The 16,225-nt window shown below is 44.7% G+C and overlaps 1 protein-coding gene and 1 long non-coding RNA gene across 4 annotated transcripts in view; one reads left to right on the top strand and one right to left on the bottom strand.

Annotated features, from left to right (window-relative positions):
* LOC144378887 (uncharacterized) overlaps positions 1–15,930 on the top strand; it is a 34,694-nt gene extending 18,764 nt beyond the window's left edge. For 2 of the 3 annotated variants that reach the window (XR_013440826.1, XR_013440824.1), the window contains exons 3-4: positions 4,916–4,994; positions 14,257–15,930. This is a non-coding gene — a long non-coding RNA (uncharacterized LOC144378887). The remainder of the gene's footprint in view (positions 1–4,915; positions 4,995–14,256) is intronic. The other variant, XR_013440825.1, reaches the window with a different exon arrangement.
* Positions 1–16,225, bottom strand: part of AK7 (adenylate kinase 7) — a 67,785-nt gene that overhangs the window by 7,220 nt on the left and 44,340 nt on the right. Inside the window, exons 11-15 of the mRNA XM_036104710.2 lie at positions 15,921–16,049; positions 14,143–14,272; positions 7,995–8,123; positions 7,561–7,629; positions 1,342–1,539 (exon numbers count right to left, since the gene is read on the bottom strand). Coding sequence (XP_035960603.1) covers positions 1,342–1,539; positions 7,561–7,629; positions 7,995–8,123; positions 14,143–14,272; positions 15,921–16,049 — 655 coding nt within the window. The remainder of the gene's footprint in view (positions 1–1,341; positions 1,540–7,560; positions 7,630–7,994; positions 8,124–14,142; positions 14,273–15,920; positions 16,050–16,225) is intronic.

Genomic DNA, 16,225 nt, shown 5'->3' with positions numbered 1-16,225 from the left:
TCTGTCTTTCTCAACATTTCTCTCCGGGGCTCTCCTGATTTTTCCATAAATACCTTTTTGAGCTTTACTGAAAAGATGGCAATCACTGTTTTTGTGCAATTTTCTCACCGTTCTCTCCCAGTTCTCTAATCAAATAGGGTGAGCTACTTTCCATAAGTAGATTCAAATCCTAAGGTTTTACATGGAAAACATGGGTCCAATGTGTACAGACACGTCCAGATGAGGACAAAATCCAATTGTTTCCGCAGGTGCCAAATGGATTTTGTAGATTTATAAATTGCATTATCTTTTTATTGCTTAATAGCACGCTATGTTATGCCTTAGTAATAACAAAATTAGTTACCACATGTTGAACTTCCCGGTACTCCAGACACTTCCTATTATCTCTGCATTTGGAACAACTCTATAAGCCAGGGGTTATTTTCCCATTTCACAGATGGAAACACAGATGAGCAGAACCAGCCCTGAAATCAGCTCTCCTGCCTCATGCGGACGTCGTTCCTTGGCGCTACCCCTCCCAGCACTCCAGGGTCCAGGTGCTGTCCCTCTGGCTCTTGAGGACAAAGAGAGACCCTGAGAGGCCCTCAGGGGTTTGGCCTGGCCACTAAGCTTCCACCAGGCTAGGGGGTTCTCACCAAACCCAGGGGAGGAAGAAATGTCAAGATCCAGGAAGCCAGAAAGGAAGTTTAGCGGTTCACCAAAGCCCAGGGGAGTAGAAACATTTATGACAGCGGAGATTTGGAGCCAGGAACAATGACACCACGGTGAGGTTGATGACAGCTCCTATTTACTGAGTACCTGCTGGGTGCTAAGATCTGAGTTCAGTGTTTACTGGAAACAAAGAGGAATGCAATGAAGAACAATCTGCTTTCTGAGTAGCAGTGGAGGGGTCAGATGGCCGGGATAAAGGCCAGGAGGGGCTCCATGAAGAACACCAGGGCCCTGCAATGCTACAGGGACAAAACGCTGCCCCCGAGGAAGCTGGGAGAATGACCCAAAGCAGCCAGCAGCAAATATACATATCTTTGAAGTGTCCTTTAAAAAAAATGCCAATTTGGTATTCGATTTCATAATATATGTGTATGTTTTCATATAACAATACCCAACACGCCCCCCAACACACACACCAAATCCTCAAGTAGAAGAACTCCCCAGGAGGAGCACTCCCCTGTTTATCCTGTGACCTCCTGGCCCCAGGGACATAGCTCTGCTTCCCCGTCCCCACCCCCAGCCCTATGACAGGCAGGCAGCTGGGGTGCCTTGCGGGGGGGGGGGGGGGGGCGGTCCTGACACTTGGCAATGGTTCTTCACATTCACCTTAGTCCTGAGCTCGTTTCATACCAATATGTGTTGGGTGGATTTCAATCTCATCGAAATAGTTGATGACAGTCTCATCTTCAGTATTGAGGTCCCGGTAGTTACTCAGAGCCCGGAGGAAGCGGTCCTGGCTGTAATGGGTCCCCACCACGATGCTCTCAGGAAGGTTCATCACCCGCTCCTTCAGGAACTCATCCGAGGCGTCCAGCACACAAACGAACTCTGGGGAAAGAGAGAGAGGCTCCTGAGTTAACCCAAGGATGAAGGAGCAAACTAGCAGGTGCTGGGGGCCGGACCAGTGCTTAACCCGAAATGTCCAGTTACCAGGCTAGACCTCATGACAGATTGGCCTCCTTGCTGCCTCTCATGGAAGATACGTAGATACAAATCACTGACATTTCCAGACACTACCTGATGAGGCCCAACCAGCTGGTATTTTGTGAGATCTGTTATTTTTCTATTTTTTCCTTCTTTCCTTCCTTCCCTTTTAAAAAAAGCGGCAGAAATTGGAAATAGCAAATCTCTAATGACAAAAAGAATAGCAAATCTAATACCAAATAGCAAATAGTAGCAAATCTAATCATCGAATAAAAACAAATCCGATAACAAAAAGCAGCAGAAATCGGAATTAGCGCATCTCTGATAACCCTGTGGCATCAACCGCCTCCCAGTCAACCCCCACTTCGCCCTTTTCCCAGCACGGCATCACGGGCTCCCAAAGAGACTAGCGGCTGAGCAAACTGATGGCCAATTTGGCAAATTAATAAAAACAAGGACTCCCCTTGGGATTTTAATTTCCCAAGGATCCAGCTCTCTTCTAACTTAATGCAATTGGCTAGGAAGCATCTGCCTTCCATTCAACAGAGCGCTTATCTGATGTTGGACACGGGGATCAGATTAATGATGGGGATCATTTCACCCACCTGTGATTTTCTTTATCTTTTTCTTTTTTTAAAAGATTTTATTTATTTATTTGACAGAGAGAGAGCGCGAGCACAAGCAGGGGGAGCGGCAGGCAGAGGGAGAAGCAGGCTCCCCGCTGAGCAGGGAGCCCGACGTGGGGCTCGATCCCAGGACCCTGGGATTATGACCTGAGCCAAAGGCAGATGCTTAACGACTGAGCCATCCAGGCGCTCCCCACCTGTGATTTTCTTTTAAACTATGAAAGCAGCTGTTTCTCCAGCTTCTTGTATAAGTTCAGTAGATATTTGTTGAGGGAATGAATGGTTAAAGTGCACATCAGTGAAATAGACTTTCTACGTGAGTTACTATTCTCAGAGGTTCTCAACACGGTCAGAGTACACGGGTGCCCAGATCATTAACCAGGTGTATTGCAAATAACTTGCTACCTGTAAGAGTTTGGCAAAGCATGGAAATGGTTTAATTTTTATCCTAAAATTGTATTGGTTCCCTGTGGGCTAAATCCGGCCCATCATCTGATTTTGCAAATCAAGTTTTATTGGGACATTTAAAGATTAATTAATTAATTAAATTCTATTGGTTTGCCACATAATAATGCCATTTTCACTCAAACGCATTCTAATAAGATTTCTTGAGTGAGTGAGAAAAGTAAGTGTACAGAGCAGAGCCCAGAGCAGAGTGTGCCTATGGGGCAGGTGGATGTCCATTGAATACCATCTGCTTCGTGTGTTAACAGTGAAAATAAAGGTTGAGGGGCGCCTGGGTGGTTCAGTTGGTTAAGCGACTGCCTTCGGCTCAGGTCATGATCCTGGAGTCCCTGGATCGAGTCCCGCATCGGGCTCCCTGTCAACAGGGAATCTGCTTCTCCCTCTGACCCTCCCCCCTCTCATGTGCTCTCTCTCTCTCATTCTCTCTCTCAAATAAATAAAGTCTTTAAAAAAAAAAAAGAAAGAAAAGAAAAGAAAGGTTGAGGACAGAGCTTGTGGAACAAGATCCAATAAATTCATAACCATAGTCTGATGCTGCCACTATTCTGACCTATCTTAATTTAGTTTAGATGCTCATCTGTGATCATTTGATTTTCATGAGTGGCTATATTTTGAAAAGGAGAGGAGACAGCTGGACCTCCAAATGCTGGTAGAGTACTTGAATTGAAATTATGTCAATAAATTCACTGAAATTTGAATCTAGTTAAGCTCCATGACGTCAGGCATCTAGATGAAAATAATTCTGTTAGTAATCTAAGAATTTTAAAATGCGATGCTGGGGACACCTGGGTGGCTCAGTCGGTTAAGCGGCTGCCTTCGGCTCAGGTCATGATCCCAGGGTCCTGGGATGAAGTCCCACATCGGGCTCCTTGCTCGGCAGGGAGCCTGCTTCTCCCTCTGCCTGCCTCTCCCCCTGCTTGTGTTCTGTCTCTCTCTCTGACAAATAAATAAATAAAATCTTTAAAAAAATAAACAAAAATAAATAAAATAAAATGCAATGGTGTATTTTTCTCCCCAGTGATTGGGAGAAGGAAGATTCCAGTTAATCAAGTACCATGAACAGTGAGTGATGTACTTGGCTTCCAGATTTCAAAGAACTTTAGCGTGATGGAATATATTTCCCACTGGATGATTTTTTTTTTTTTTAAGTAAGCTCTACACCCAAGGTAGGGCTTGAACTCACGACCCCAAGATCAAGAGTTGCCTGCTGTACTGACTCAGCCAAGCAGGTGCCCCCAGATGATATTTTTAAAAGTCCTTTCTTACGATTCAGACAGAACTTCAGGATTTTGCAGTACCTCGAGATAATTATTCAGAACATCTACTGTCCTGGGGAGCCTGGGTGGCTCAGTCAGTTGAGCATCCAACTTTTGATTTCAGCTCTGGTCATGATCTCAGGATTGTGAGATCGAGCCCCATGTTGGGCTCCCAGCTCAGCTCAGAGTCAGCTTGGGATTCTCTCTCTCCCTTTCTCTCTGCTCCTCCCCCCACTTGCGCGCTCTCTCTGTCTCTCTCCCTCTCAAATAAACAAATCTTTCTTTAAAAGAAGGAATATCTACTGTCCGTGTACTGCTAACTATGGATAGCAAGTAACAGATTTCTGCTGGTAAGATTGTATATAACAAGGAGGTCACTTTATTTGGCTATCTAGAGTCATGTGAAAATCTGTTTTTTGTTGTTTTGTTTTTTGGGGTTTTTTAATGTTTTTTTTTTTAAGATTTTATTTATTTATTTGACAGAGAGAGAGACAGAGAGAGAGGGAACACAAGCAGGGGGAGTGGGAGAGGGAGAAGCAGGCTTCCCGCTGAGCAGAGAGCCCGATGCGGGGCTTGATCCCAGGACCCTGAGATCAAGACCTGAGCCAAAGGCAGATGCTTAACGACTGAGCCACCTAGGTGCCCCTGTTTTTTTTGTTTTGTTTTGTTTTGTTTTTAGATTTATTTATTTATTTGAAGAGGGGCAGAGGGAGAGAGAGAGAGATAATCTCAAGCAGACTCCCCACTGAGCCTGACACAGGGCTTGATCTCATGACCCATGAGATCATGACCTGAGCCAAAATCATGAGTTGGACACTTAACCAACTGAGCCACCCAGGCGCCCCTGAAAATCTGTGTTTTAAAACATTTTTTCCATAGTCATCAAGCAGATACAACTGTATTTATTTATTTATTTACTTTCACTTTTTTAAGTAGGCTCCACGTCCGATATGGGGATCAAACTCATGACCCTGAGATGAAGAGTGGCAACTCAGCCAGGAGCCCCAAGCAGGTATGACTTTAAACTTGTCTGCTTCAACAACGAGATCTGAAAAGAACTGAACTGGATGCAGGCTAGCAGCAGCTGTAAAAAGCAATGATTTATCAAGGAGAGATAATACCACCTATGACGGGGTCACCACAGATTCAAATGTGTTATCATTCAAATCAAGCACGGAGACTTGTATTAATCAGATTTATTATTTTCTGTATCTTACTATGTTTTGACATCTCCGGAGGGCGTTACACACCTAGAGAGACACTGCCCCTTTCAGGACTAGCTAATTCCTAAAGATAGTCAACCACTTACTCAGGAGCATGGCCCTCATATACAAGATGACCACCCCCTTTTTATAACTCTCACACACCAAGCCAATATTTCCCTGCCTTAAATCATCCCAGAGCCAGGTACCAGGGAACTAGAGAGCAAAACCCACTGGGACTGGCTCAAACTAGCCAATCCACTAAAAAAAAAAAAGCTGTTTACTCGGCCCTGCCTTGCCTTTCCCACAGAAACCCCAGTTAAGGCAATGGCTGAGCCTTCCCCTCGATGCTTCCTGCTTCCTGACCAAGCCTCGCACACTTCCCCACGCGACCCAGCATGGTGGGGCACACCGCCTGCTCTGGGGACCCTGCTTTCAATGGCATTGGCCTCTCATGTCCTCACTCAGCCACCTCCCTGTACTCAAATCCCCCGGGGACAAATGAGACAATCCTCTCATTTCTTCCAGGAAGACAGAAAATAATGACAATTTCCAGAAAGAGGGTAACTGGGCGCCTGGGTGGCTCAGTTGGTTAAGCGACTGCCTTCGGCTCAGGTCATGATCCTGGAGTCCCTGGATCGAGTCCCGCATCGGGCTCCTTGCTTGGCAGGGAGTCTGCCTCTCCCTCTGACCCTCCCCCCTCTCATGTGCTCTCTCTCTCTCAAATAAATAAATAAAATCTTTTAAAAAAAAAAAAAGAAAGAGGATAACTGACTATGAACAGACTAAACATTCCAAGTAGATGACATGTTCGACCCATTTGGACCACATCCAGCAGAGGGAGGGCAGCCCAGGGGACCACGCTTAAGAACCGTTGACTGTTTCATGTTCGTGATTCCATTTCCTGAAGGGTTTCATTAGTTCTGTGTTTTGGAGGCAGTGGGAAGAGCAGGCCGAGTTTGAATTTAAGCCATTCTGTGTACCAGGGAAGCGGTCTTGGGTAAGTCCCTGGGCTTTGGCTTCTGGATCAGGTAACCATGGGACTAATTCCAGCCTGGCAGGACCGTGCAAAGGCTCAAGGAATTCCTATCTCGTGCAGTTCTGGGCACATGACAGACAAATGGTTCATTGAGCTGCCCCAGTGAGAGCATGAGGATTTACGATGCGGTTTGCAATGAATGAATATTGCCCAGAAGTGATAAACTCTCAGAAACCAGACAGATCTGGTTAATCGACTTTACTTTTTAACTTTTTAACTTTTTCTAAGCCCAATGCATACGTGCATGGGAAATCCAAGACAACCCACCCCTTTGCTGTTGCAAGTTCCTGCCCCAGGCTTCAGGGCCCTCAGGCAAACAGTAAATATCTGTCCCTGAGGATGACTGCTTTCTGGTAGCCCCAGTGCTTCCAGAAGCTTCATGGCAAGCTGTCATCAACTGACTCCCGTGGGGACTCTGACGCAAGTGAGCAGACACCCCCCCCATTACAACCTCGGGCTCAGTTGCTGAAAAAAGCTGTTTTTGTGTTTCCTATGATGATACTGCATGCAAATTGATTAAAAAAAAAAAACTTGAAAAGTTCAAGGCAAGGCCACAAGAAATGCCTGCTGGGTACTCAGCAAATCCCTTTTCGTGGAATACGTTGTTTATGCTTTACTTCCAAGAGGACATCGTGCAACGACTGTGTATTTACATGGACAGTGAACCAAGACGCTCTGCACCTGCCCAGTCTCAACCCTGGATTTGGGAAAGATGGGAAAGATGATGGCATGGCTAGCACCTAAAATGGTAGGAAGGGTCCAGTCCCTGGTCATCTTGCCAACTGATTCAGAAGTCAAGGCATCAGGGGACTGGCCACGCAGTGCTTTGTTCCCGGAGGGAGCTGCAGAAATGAACATTCTCAAAGAGACTTCTGTCCATTTCAGAACTTAGTATTCCTGTATTCCTGATTGCTGCCCCCCATACATTCCCTAGCTTGAGAGTTTATGTTTAAGGGTATTGTTTTCCCTTTTTCCCTAAAAAAAAAAAAAGAGAGAGAGAGAGAAAGAGAGAGAGAGGGGAGAGAGATCTGCTTTATTGACATCGAAAAGATAGTTTGGGTGCAAAATGGCATTCCTCTAAATATGACCTTCAAGAAATATTTTATTTTATTTTATTTTATTTTTTTTTTTTTTAATATTTATTTATTTGAGACAGAGAGAATGAGAGAGACAGAGCACATGAGAGGGGGGAGGGTCAGAGGGAGAAGCAGGCTCCCTGCCGAGCAGGGAGCCCGATGCGGGACTCGATCCAGGGACTCCAGGATCATGACCTGAGCCGAAGGCAGTCGCTTAACCAACTGAGCCACCCAGGCGCCCAAGAAATATTTTAAACTTACCAGGTATGATTAGTTTATCAAAGGGAAACATTTTGCCTCTGACTTCTTCTTCTTCCTCCTCGTCTTCTTCTAATAAAACAAAATATACATTGTTGTGTTTATTATGTGCTGTCACTATGGACAGCTTGGCAAAAAATTAAAATATTTTAACTAGAAGTTAACTAGAAAACTAACCAATAATAGAAAAGCCTGTATTTTAGACACAGTCTCTCTGATTTTTAAATTTTAACTGAGTGACTATTACTATGATACGTTGCAATTTATCTGAATGTAAGCACTCAAATGAAGGAGGGGCGTCTGGCAGGCTCAGTCCGCAGAACATGTGGCTCTTATCTCAGGATTGTGAGTTCAAGCTCCAGGTTGGGGGTAGAGTTTACACAAAGAAAGAAAAGCTTACAAAAAAAATAAAAAATAAGGGGAACACTCAAACTTACGATTGAACAGGTCTTTAGCTTGATCATAGGTCTTTGGGAATCCATCCAAAATATAACCTTGATTCCTGCAAGGCATAGATTTCACCTTTTCTTTGATAAATCTAATTATATATTGATCTTCTAGTCGGCCTGGTAAAAAGAAAAAAATATATTACTAGGGAGTCACATTCTACATGGCGGTTACATTCCAAAGCCATCTCAAAATTTGTTGCGTAGTCAACATTACTACTGAAAATCTTTTATTTTCCCTTAAAGTTACAAATATGTGGTTTTGTATTTTGAACATGACACGTGAACTGTAATGCACAATAAAATAGGAGAACCCAATGAGCTTGTCTGCAATAAAGACCAGAAGCAAATGCTGATGTAGCAAATTCCCAAATATTTTTCTGGGTAAAGTCACAACTTCTGGCTGAAGCAGAACAAGGAGCAAGTGGAGATGTCCCGAGTGTTCCCACTTGCCAGCAGGGTTCACTCAATTATGTTTTGATATTATGCCTTAATACACAGCCTTATAGCCTTAAGACATAGTAATAATAGCCTTAATACACAGAAATAAATGTTTCCGTTGTAAGATTTAAGTGAGATAGTATTCACGTGTTTGTTTTTTGGGTTTTTTTTTTTAAGATTTTATTTATTTATTTGACAGAGAGAGGCACAGCGAAGAGAGGGAACACAAGCAGGGGGAGTGAGAGAGGGAGAAGCAGGCTTCCCGCCGAGCAGGGAGCCCGAGGTGGGGCTCAATCCCAGGACCCTGAGATCATGACCTGAGCCGAAGGCAGACGCTTAACAACTGAGCCACCCAGGCGCCCCTCACAGGTGTTAACACACGACTTATTAATAGTGTAACAATAGTAATAAATGTTTGCTGCATTGGAATAAAAATCAAGCTTGGGGTGCCTGACTGGCTCAGTTGGTAGAGCATGCAATTGATCTCGGGGTGGTGAGTTCGAGGCCCACGTTGGGTGTAGAGATTACTTAAAAATAAAAAGGAAAAAATAAATTAAAAAATAAAAATTGAGCTTGATTTGACTCTCAAAGGCACGGTTCTCTTTAAAGCTGCAGGAACGAACACCCTCCCCACCCTGGGTCTCTCCAAATCTGCATTCCTGACCTTGGCCCCACTACACAGTTCCTTCTCCAGCTTTGGAGGCCGGATTCCGGCGGTTGCATGGCATCGCTAAGGAGGGAGGAGTCTGTTCTAAAACGGGCACAGTGGTTAAAGGACGATATGATGCAGCTTCACTGTGATACTCATGTATTATTCTATTGTAATCATCAAACAGCTACCGTTTCTGAGACACGGCCCTGCCCTTACGTTGCGTAATGTGTGCATTACGGTATGGTGAGTTTGGCAACTTTGAGTAATTGATCTACAAAGCTCTTTCTAGGGTCATACCATACTTTTAGTTTATCTGTGGGTCTACAATATAAAATAGTTTTGGTCTCTCTTTTTTTTTAATTTTGTTTTAGAGAGGGAGAATCTTTTTTTTTTTTTTTTTAAGATTTTATTTATTTATTTGACAGAGAGAAAGCAAGAGAGCACAGGCAGGGGGAGAGGGAGAAGCAGACCCCCAGCTGAGCAAGGAGTCCTACTCCCTCAATCCCAGGACCCTGGGATCCTGACCCGAGCCAAAGGCAGACACTTAACCGACTGAGCCACCCAGGCATCCCGGTTTTTGGTGTCTTTTAATCACTGTATTAATGACAATAAAATGATGTCATTAAAACACCTCTTCTTTCTTCTACCTCCCATTGGCACACAACTCATTAGGCAGGAACTGATTCAAAACTAATTGCATCTTCCAGAAATTTAAATGTTAGGGCTGAGACAAAAAAAAAAAAAAAGAAAGAAAGAAAATCAAAGGCTTTATTTCGCATAATGAAATTCCTCGAAATGATCTGACATTATTTCTCAGTAAGGTTTACTGTGGTGCAAAGAAATAAAGCCAAATAAAATGTCGAGGGATTCAGCAAAATTCGAAGGCGAGTTTTATCTACGCAGTCTATTTCTGATTTTCAAAGGTTCTGTTGCTGAGGCAAAGGCACAAAATGCTCAGAAATCAAGCTTCAGGCCCCTCCATGCATCCCTTGGTTGATTTCAGCCAGCCAGCTTTGCCATTCGCTCCTGTTTGTTCCAGAGCTGAAGTGTTCAGTATGCAAGAAGGGACCTTGAGCAGCAGTTTCTATAACTATGGAATGTGGGTACACAAAGGGCCAAGCTCAAGTGGCTCTCTCTAGAGAACTATGACCTCCTAGAGATACACCCATGACCTTGGCAGTGTGGAGCTCCTTGGAAGGGGACTGTCACTTCTACTTTGAAATGAATGAACACAGCACTACTGGACAGCCTTTAAAACACCACCTGCTTTTTTTTTTTTTAAGTCTATCTTTCACATTCAAGTAATATTCAAAATGCTAATATGAATCCATATTCACAATTACTAAAACACGTTTCAAAAAATAGGTGCAGCCAACGTTTCAAAATACTCCATGCAGAGGACAGACACTAGGCTGTTGATACAGTTACATACGTCCTCCCTCCCCCCAATTTTTATTTTCATTTTTTAAAAGATTTTATTTATTCATTTGAGAGAGAGAGCGCAAGCAGGGGGAGCAGCAGAGGGAGAGGGAGAAGCAGACTCCCCGCTGAGCAGGGAGCCCCACTCGGGGCTCAATCCCAGGACCCTGAGATCATGACCTGAGCCAAAGGCAGATGCTTAACCTACTGAGCCACCCAGGCGCCCCCAATTTTTATTTTCAAACTCACAGAAAAGTTGAAAGACTAGTCCAATGACCACCTGGAACTCCACCAACTAGTTTTATTTTATTTTATTTTTTTTAAAGATTTTTATTTATTTATTTGACAGAGACACAGCGAGAGAGAGAACACAAGCAGGGGGACTGGGAGAGGGAGAAGCAGGCTTCCTGCCGAGCAGGGAGCCCAATGTGGGGCTCGATCCCAGGACCCTGGGACCATGACCTGAGCTGAAGGCAGACACTCAACGACTGAGCCACCCAGGCGCCCCCCACCAACTAGTTTCAATAATCCCACAATGCTTTTGAAACACATAAAGTGAGCACAAAGAATCGGCAACCTGGTGCGTTCTGGTTTAACCAAGCCCCCATTTTGGCTGCATCGTCAGGGGCCCACTGGAGTGGAATTCTCAGGACACGGAGGTGCCCCACTGCGGGATTGTGAAATTGGTTTCGCTGGAATCGTGAATTATTTACTAACAAATTGGGTCATGGGAGGGAAAAGCAAGCTGACCTCTGTCCTCACTTGGGCTGTGTAATTTCTATGTAGGTCTGTGCAGGGAGCTCAGAGGTCTTGTTTTGTCCAAACATAATCAAGGTCCACGTTCTAGTTTCAGGTAAATACGAACAGGAAGGATTTGAGGACAAACTTGAGGAAGAAAAACAAACAAACAAACAAACAACAACAAAAAACCTTCCTAAGGTTCAAGGGGACTGAATGAACTCTTCCAATCTTGTAGGAAGGGGTGGGGGGTGGCTGCAGGCCACTTCCTCTGTCCCCTTCCAGGGCCCCTCGGGGCAGAGGCTGCTGACCCAGCGTGGCCTCTCTCTCTTTTTTTTTTTTAAGATTGTATTTATTTATTTGTCAGAGAGAGAGACAGAGACAGAGAGAGCTCACAAGCAGGGGAAGCAGCAGGCTCCCTGCTGAGCAAGGAGCCTGACACGGGGTTCGATCCCAGGACCCTGGGGATCATGACCTGAGCCGAAGGCAGACGCTCAACCGACTGAGCCACCCAGGCGTCCCCAGAGTGGCCTCTCTTTACATTTGGGGGCAGAACAGAGTTGGCTGCCAAGGACAGGACCTTCTTGAGCTTGAGCAGAGCAGCAACACACTTTGGATACGATTTTTGGGTTCTTGCAAAGACCAATTACATGTCTCTGTCCAATAAATACTGTCCAGGGTTTGTCTCATCCCATTAGCCTGAATCTTAGACGCTCTTCCCTCTCCTCTTGGGGTGGTGGTGTTCCACTCCCAGCGCCCTGCTCTGGCCTTAGCTCTCAGGCTTCCGGTGTATACACCCAGGGCCGTGGACACCTGTAGATTCCTTACCATCCCAGCCCTCCACCCTCTCCTGTGGCCTTGCCAGATTTCCTTCCCCAGGTGTCCTCACAGCGGAATGTCTTATCTTGGGTTGTTTCTCCTTCCCCAAGTGGTGGGAGCCAGGATGCTGGTAGTCTCCCTAAAACCAGCATCCTGGCTCCCACGTATCTCATAGGTGAGGCAGGGGCAATGTTTCCTCTCAAAGTATTAACCTGGGTTTTAGTAGTCAGTAGAGGATGCTACTCTTGATCTCGAGGTCATGAGTTTGAGCCCCGTGTCAGACACAGGGATGACTTAAAAAAAAAAGGTTAAAAAAAAAAAAAGGGTCACCTGGCTGGCTCAGTCAGGAGAGCACGTGATGCTTGATCTCAGGGTCGTGATTTCAAGCCTGACGTTGGGTGTGGAGCCTACTTACTTTAAAATAATAATAATAAATAAGTAAAATTTTTTAATTAAAAAATTTTCAAAAAATAAACTGGGTTTTCTGTGTACCTTCCTTTTCCTCTGGGACATCTCCAGGATTCTAAATTCCATTTCCTCCTGGCCCAGCCCATACCAAAGCAGAAACCAAGACACAGATAATCAGCTACTTGTTTGAAGTGGACATCCAGTGTGTGCATACAAGCCCATGTTCTCCTCCCCTAAACACCAGACTGGAGTGGCCTGGGGCAAGGAGAGGTGGGGGAGAGATACCTTCAGAGGAAGGCATGGAGACACTGGAATTCTTGAAGCCGAGTGGCTGGGGAGAGGACCACCTGGAGGGACAAACGGCCTGTGCTAGAAGACCAGAGGTGGGGAGGGCAGTCAAGAGTTGTGCCCCCAGGAATGCAGTGGGCGGTCCTCAGTGGGAGGGTCTGTGAAGGGCAACACCAGGAAGGAGCCATCTGTCCCCAGGCCCAGCTTAGGCCTCTGTCCTTCTTCCCCACTTCCCACCCACCCAGCCCAACGCTGGAGGATCAGAAACAGCCACCAGCAAAGATGAGAGGAGGAGGGGGTAAGTGAAAGAAGCCAAACGTGCTTGAGGGGGTGACGAGGGGAGAAAGTCCGTTGGATCAGAGTCCAGTGCTCACACGTTGGACTAGTCTATAGGTGATATCAGTAAAACCAGTTCGATGGAGGATCTCAACTGTCTACATAAATCAAAATGAAGTGGTTTTAGTTTCCGAATAATTACACTGGTTTTCTGCCAAGTAACCAGGTCCCTTGGAAATGTCTAAGTTCAAAACAGCTTGCAATTATCTGATTGGCATGGACTTCTTAAAGCATGAACAAAGAGACTACTTACTTATTATCTAGGAGTTGCAATGGAACCAGCCTGAAACTCTGTGCAAGCGGGAGAGGGGAGAGAATGGGTCCCGAGTTTGTGTTTAAAGTGACCCCTCACCCCAGTGAGTTTGTTCAACAAACTGCTTACAGTTACCCAATGAGTAAGGATATTTTTCCACTTATTTGTATTTCTTCCTGAATGTATTATGGCTCCATGTTATTCATCCACTTTTTTCTATTAAGGATCTAAAGATTTTCTTACTAGTTTGCCTGAGCATTTTATATATTAAGGATATTAAGTCTTTATCATGTTAGTGGCAAATATCTTTTCCTGGTTTGTCCTTTGCCTTTTAATTAATGATTTTAAGATTTTATTTATTTATTTGAGAGAGAGAGATATCAGGAGCAGGGGGGAGGGGTAGAGGGAAAAGCAGACCCCTTGCTGAGCAAGGAGCCTGATGCGGGATTGATCCCAGGACCCCAGGATCATGACCTGAGCCGAAGGCAGAAGCTTACCAACTGAGCCACCCAGGCACCCTAATTAATGATTTTTGATGCTTCTAAAATATTTATGACTATACATTTGGTCTTTTATTATTGTTAACTTAGGGAGTTCTTTCCCATCCTATGATCAGATAGTCACCAAATATCAATGGTGATTTTTTCCTCCTGGGGAGGCCGGGGTGGGATTATGATTGAAATTTCTTTGTTATATGTTCTGTACTTTAAATAGTAAACAAGTACTCTTTTATAACAAGGAAACAAAGCCTGTTAACAAGAGCAGCCCCGAGCTGGGCATGCTACCTGCATTCTGCTCCATGCTTTCTTTGATGCCATCCAAGAGCTCCTGTGCATCTTCCACATTCTCCTCCTCTTCCTCCTCCTCACCTTCTTCTTCCTCTTCCCCTTCATCCTTAGGTGTGACAATCGCCTCCTACATACCACAGGGATATTCAAATTGGATGACGCCCTGCACGGATCTGCTACTCGCAAAATCATCTGGCGCACGATCCTGGAAAAGGCTGGTGTCCAAATAGGGAATACGCTCACCCACAGTCATTGTGCAAGTTGTCAGGATGTATCTACAAAGATGGTTGAGAGCCTCGAGGTTTTTCTTACTCTATTTTAGGAGAAGAATCCATTTCTGTGTTAACACCAGAACTGCTTAAGAATCAACACTTTTCTAGGTGTCAGGTGATATCTTACTTGAAGGAAACACATTTTGTAGAAATTAAGACTTTCAGGAATCATTTAAGGAAATATACCATAGTAGCTACCATTTCCAATAAAATGATAAAAAGCAGTTAGCTGAGGGGAGGGTGGGATGAATAGGCAGAGCACAGAGGATTTTTAGGGCAGTAAAACTACTCCGTGGGGTACTATAATGGTAAGTACATGTCATTATACATTTGTCCAAACCCATAGGATGTGTAACACCAAGAACAACCGTAAAGTAAACAGTGGGCTTTGGGTGATAATGAAGTGTCAGTATAGGTTCATCAGTTGTAACTAATGTAACCATTCTGGAGGGGGTGTTGATAATGCAGGAGCTTAAGCATGCAAAGGGTAGGGGATGAGTAGAAAATCTCTGTACCCACCTCTCAGTTTGCTATGAACCTAAAACTGCTCTAAGAAAATAGTCTCTCTCTTTTTTTTTTAGAGAGAGAGAGGAAGTGTATGCGTGCATGCAAGGGGGGAGGGCCAGAAGGGGAGAGAGAGAGAGAGAGAGAATCTTAAGCAGGCTCCATACCCAGTGTGGAACCCAGTGAGGGACTTGATCTCATGACCCCAAGATCATGACGTGAGCCAAAATCAAGAGTCAGAAGCTTAACCAACTGAGCCATGAAGGCACCCTAATAGTCTCTTTCTTTTAAAGCAGTTAATAGGGCGCCTGGGTGGCTCAGTTGGTTAAGCGACTGCCTTCGGCTCAGGTCATGATCCTGGAGTCCCTGGATCGAGTCCCGCATCGGGCTCCCTGCTCGGCAGGGGGTCTGCTTCTCCCTCTGACCCTCCCCCCTCTCATGTGCTCTCTCTCATTCTCTCTCTCAAATAAAAAAATAAAATCTTAAAAAAAAATAAAATAAAGCAGTTAATAAATAGTCTGATAATACTCTGAGAAACACACATCAAGAATAAAAAAATCTAAAAAAAAATTGGGGTGCCCGGGTGGTTCAGTCAGTTAAGCATCTGACTTTTGATCTCAGCTCAGGTCTTGATCTCAGGGTGGTGAGTCTAGACCCCACATTGGACTCCATGCTGGCCATGAAGCCTACTTAAAAAACAAAAAACAAAAACTAAAAAAACTAAAAATGTTCTAGTCAACAGAGAGAATACAAGATATATTTTTTAGCAACAGCTGGAGACAGACTAAATTTCAAGGGCACCCCATGAAAGATGCTTCCATCTCACAGAGGAACGTCCTGTGGGATGCTCTGTTTTCATAACTGGGGCCAAAAACAAAATCCAATTAAAATAACAAATCTCTGCAGGATGCCACGTAAAATTAGTGGCTTCCTTATTACAAGACTAAGAAAAGCATCTTTAGGATGTAAAAATTCCCAGTGAAGTAGTAGAAATGTTACCAGTTTCGCTATGGCTTCGGAAATAACATCCTTCAATTTAATGTGATGCAACTTGTAATGCTTAGACAAGGCTTCGGCAATACTGGATTTTCCCACAGCAGGAGGACCCAGAATGCAGATCTTGATCGGCTGCAAAAGGAGAAAAAGGACCATCCAGTGAGTTGTGAACAAGCTGTGGCTCGACAGAGTGTTTTTCATGTCAGGGGGTGCCTTTCCTGAACATCTCGGGGTCCTGCAGGCTAACTCTCCTCTGTCAAGTCTCTAGAGTCACTTCCTCCATGGCCGGCCTCTGTGGTCAGTGCCAC

The sequence above is a fragment of the Halichoerus grypus genome, chromosome 8 (assembly GCF_964656455.1).
Source record: "Halichoerus grypus chromosome 8, mHalGry1.hap1.1, whole genome shotgun sequence".
Classification (NCBI taxonomy): Eukaryota; Metazoa; Chordata; class Mammalia; order Carnivora; family Phocidae; genus Halichoerus; species Halichoerus grypus.
The sequence above is the reverse complement of the archived record's forward strand: the minus strand, read 5'-3'. Positions and strand labels throughout refer to the sequence as shown.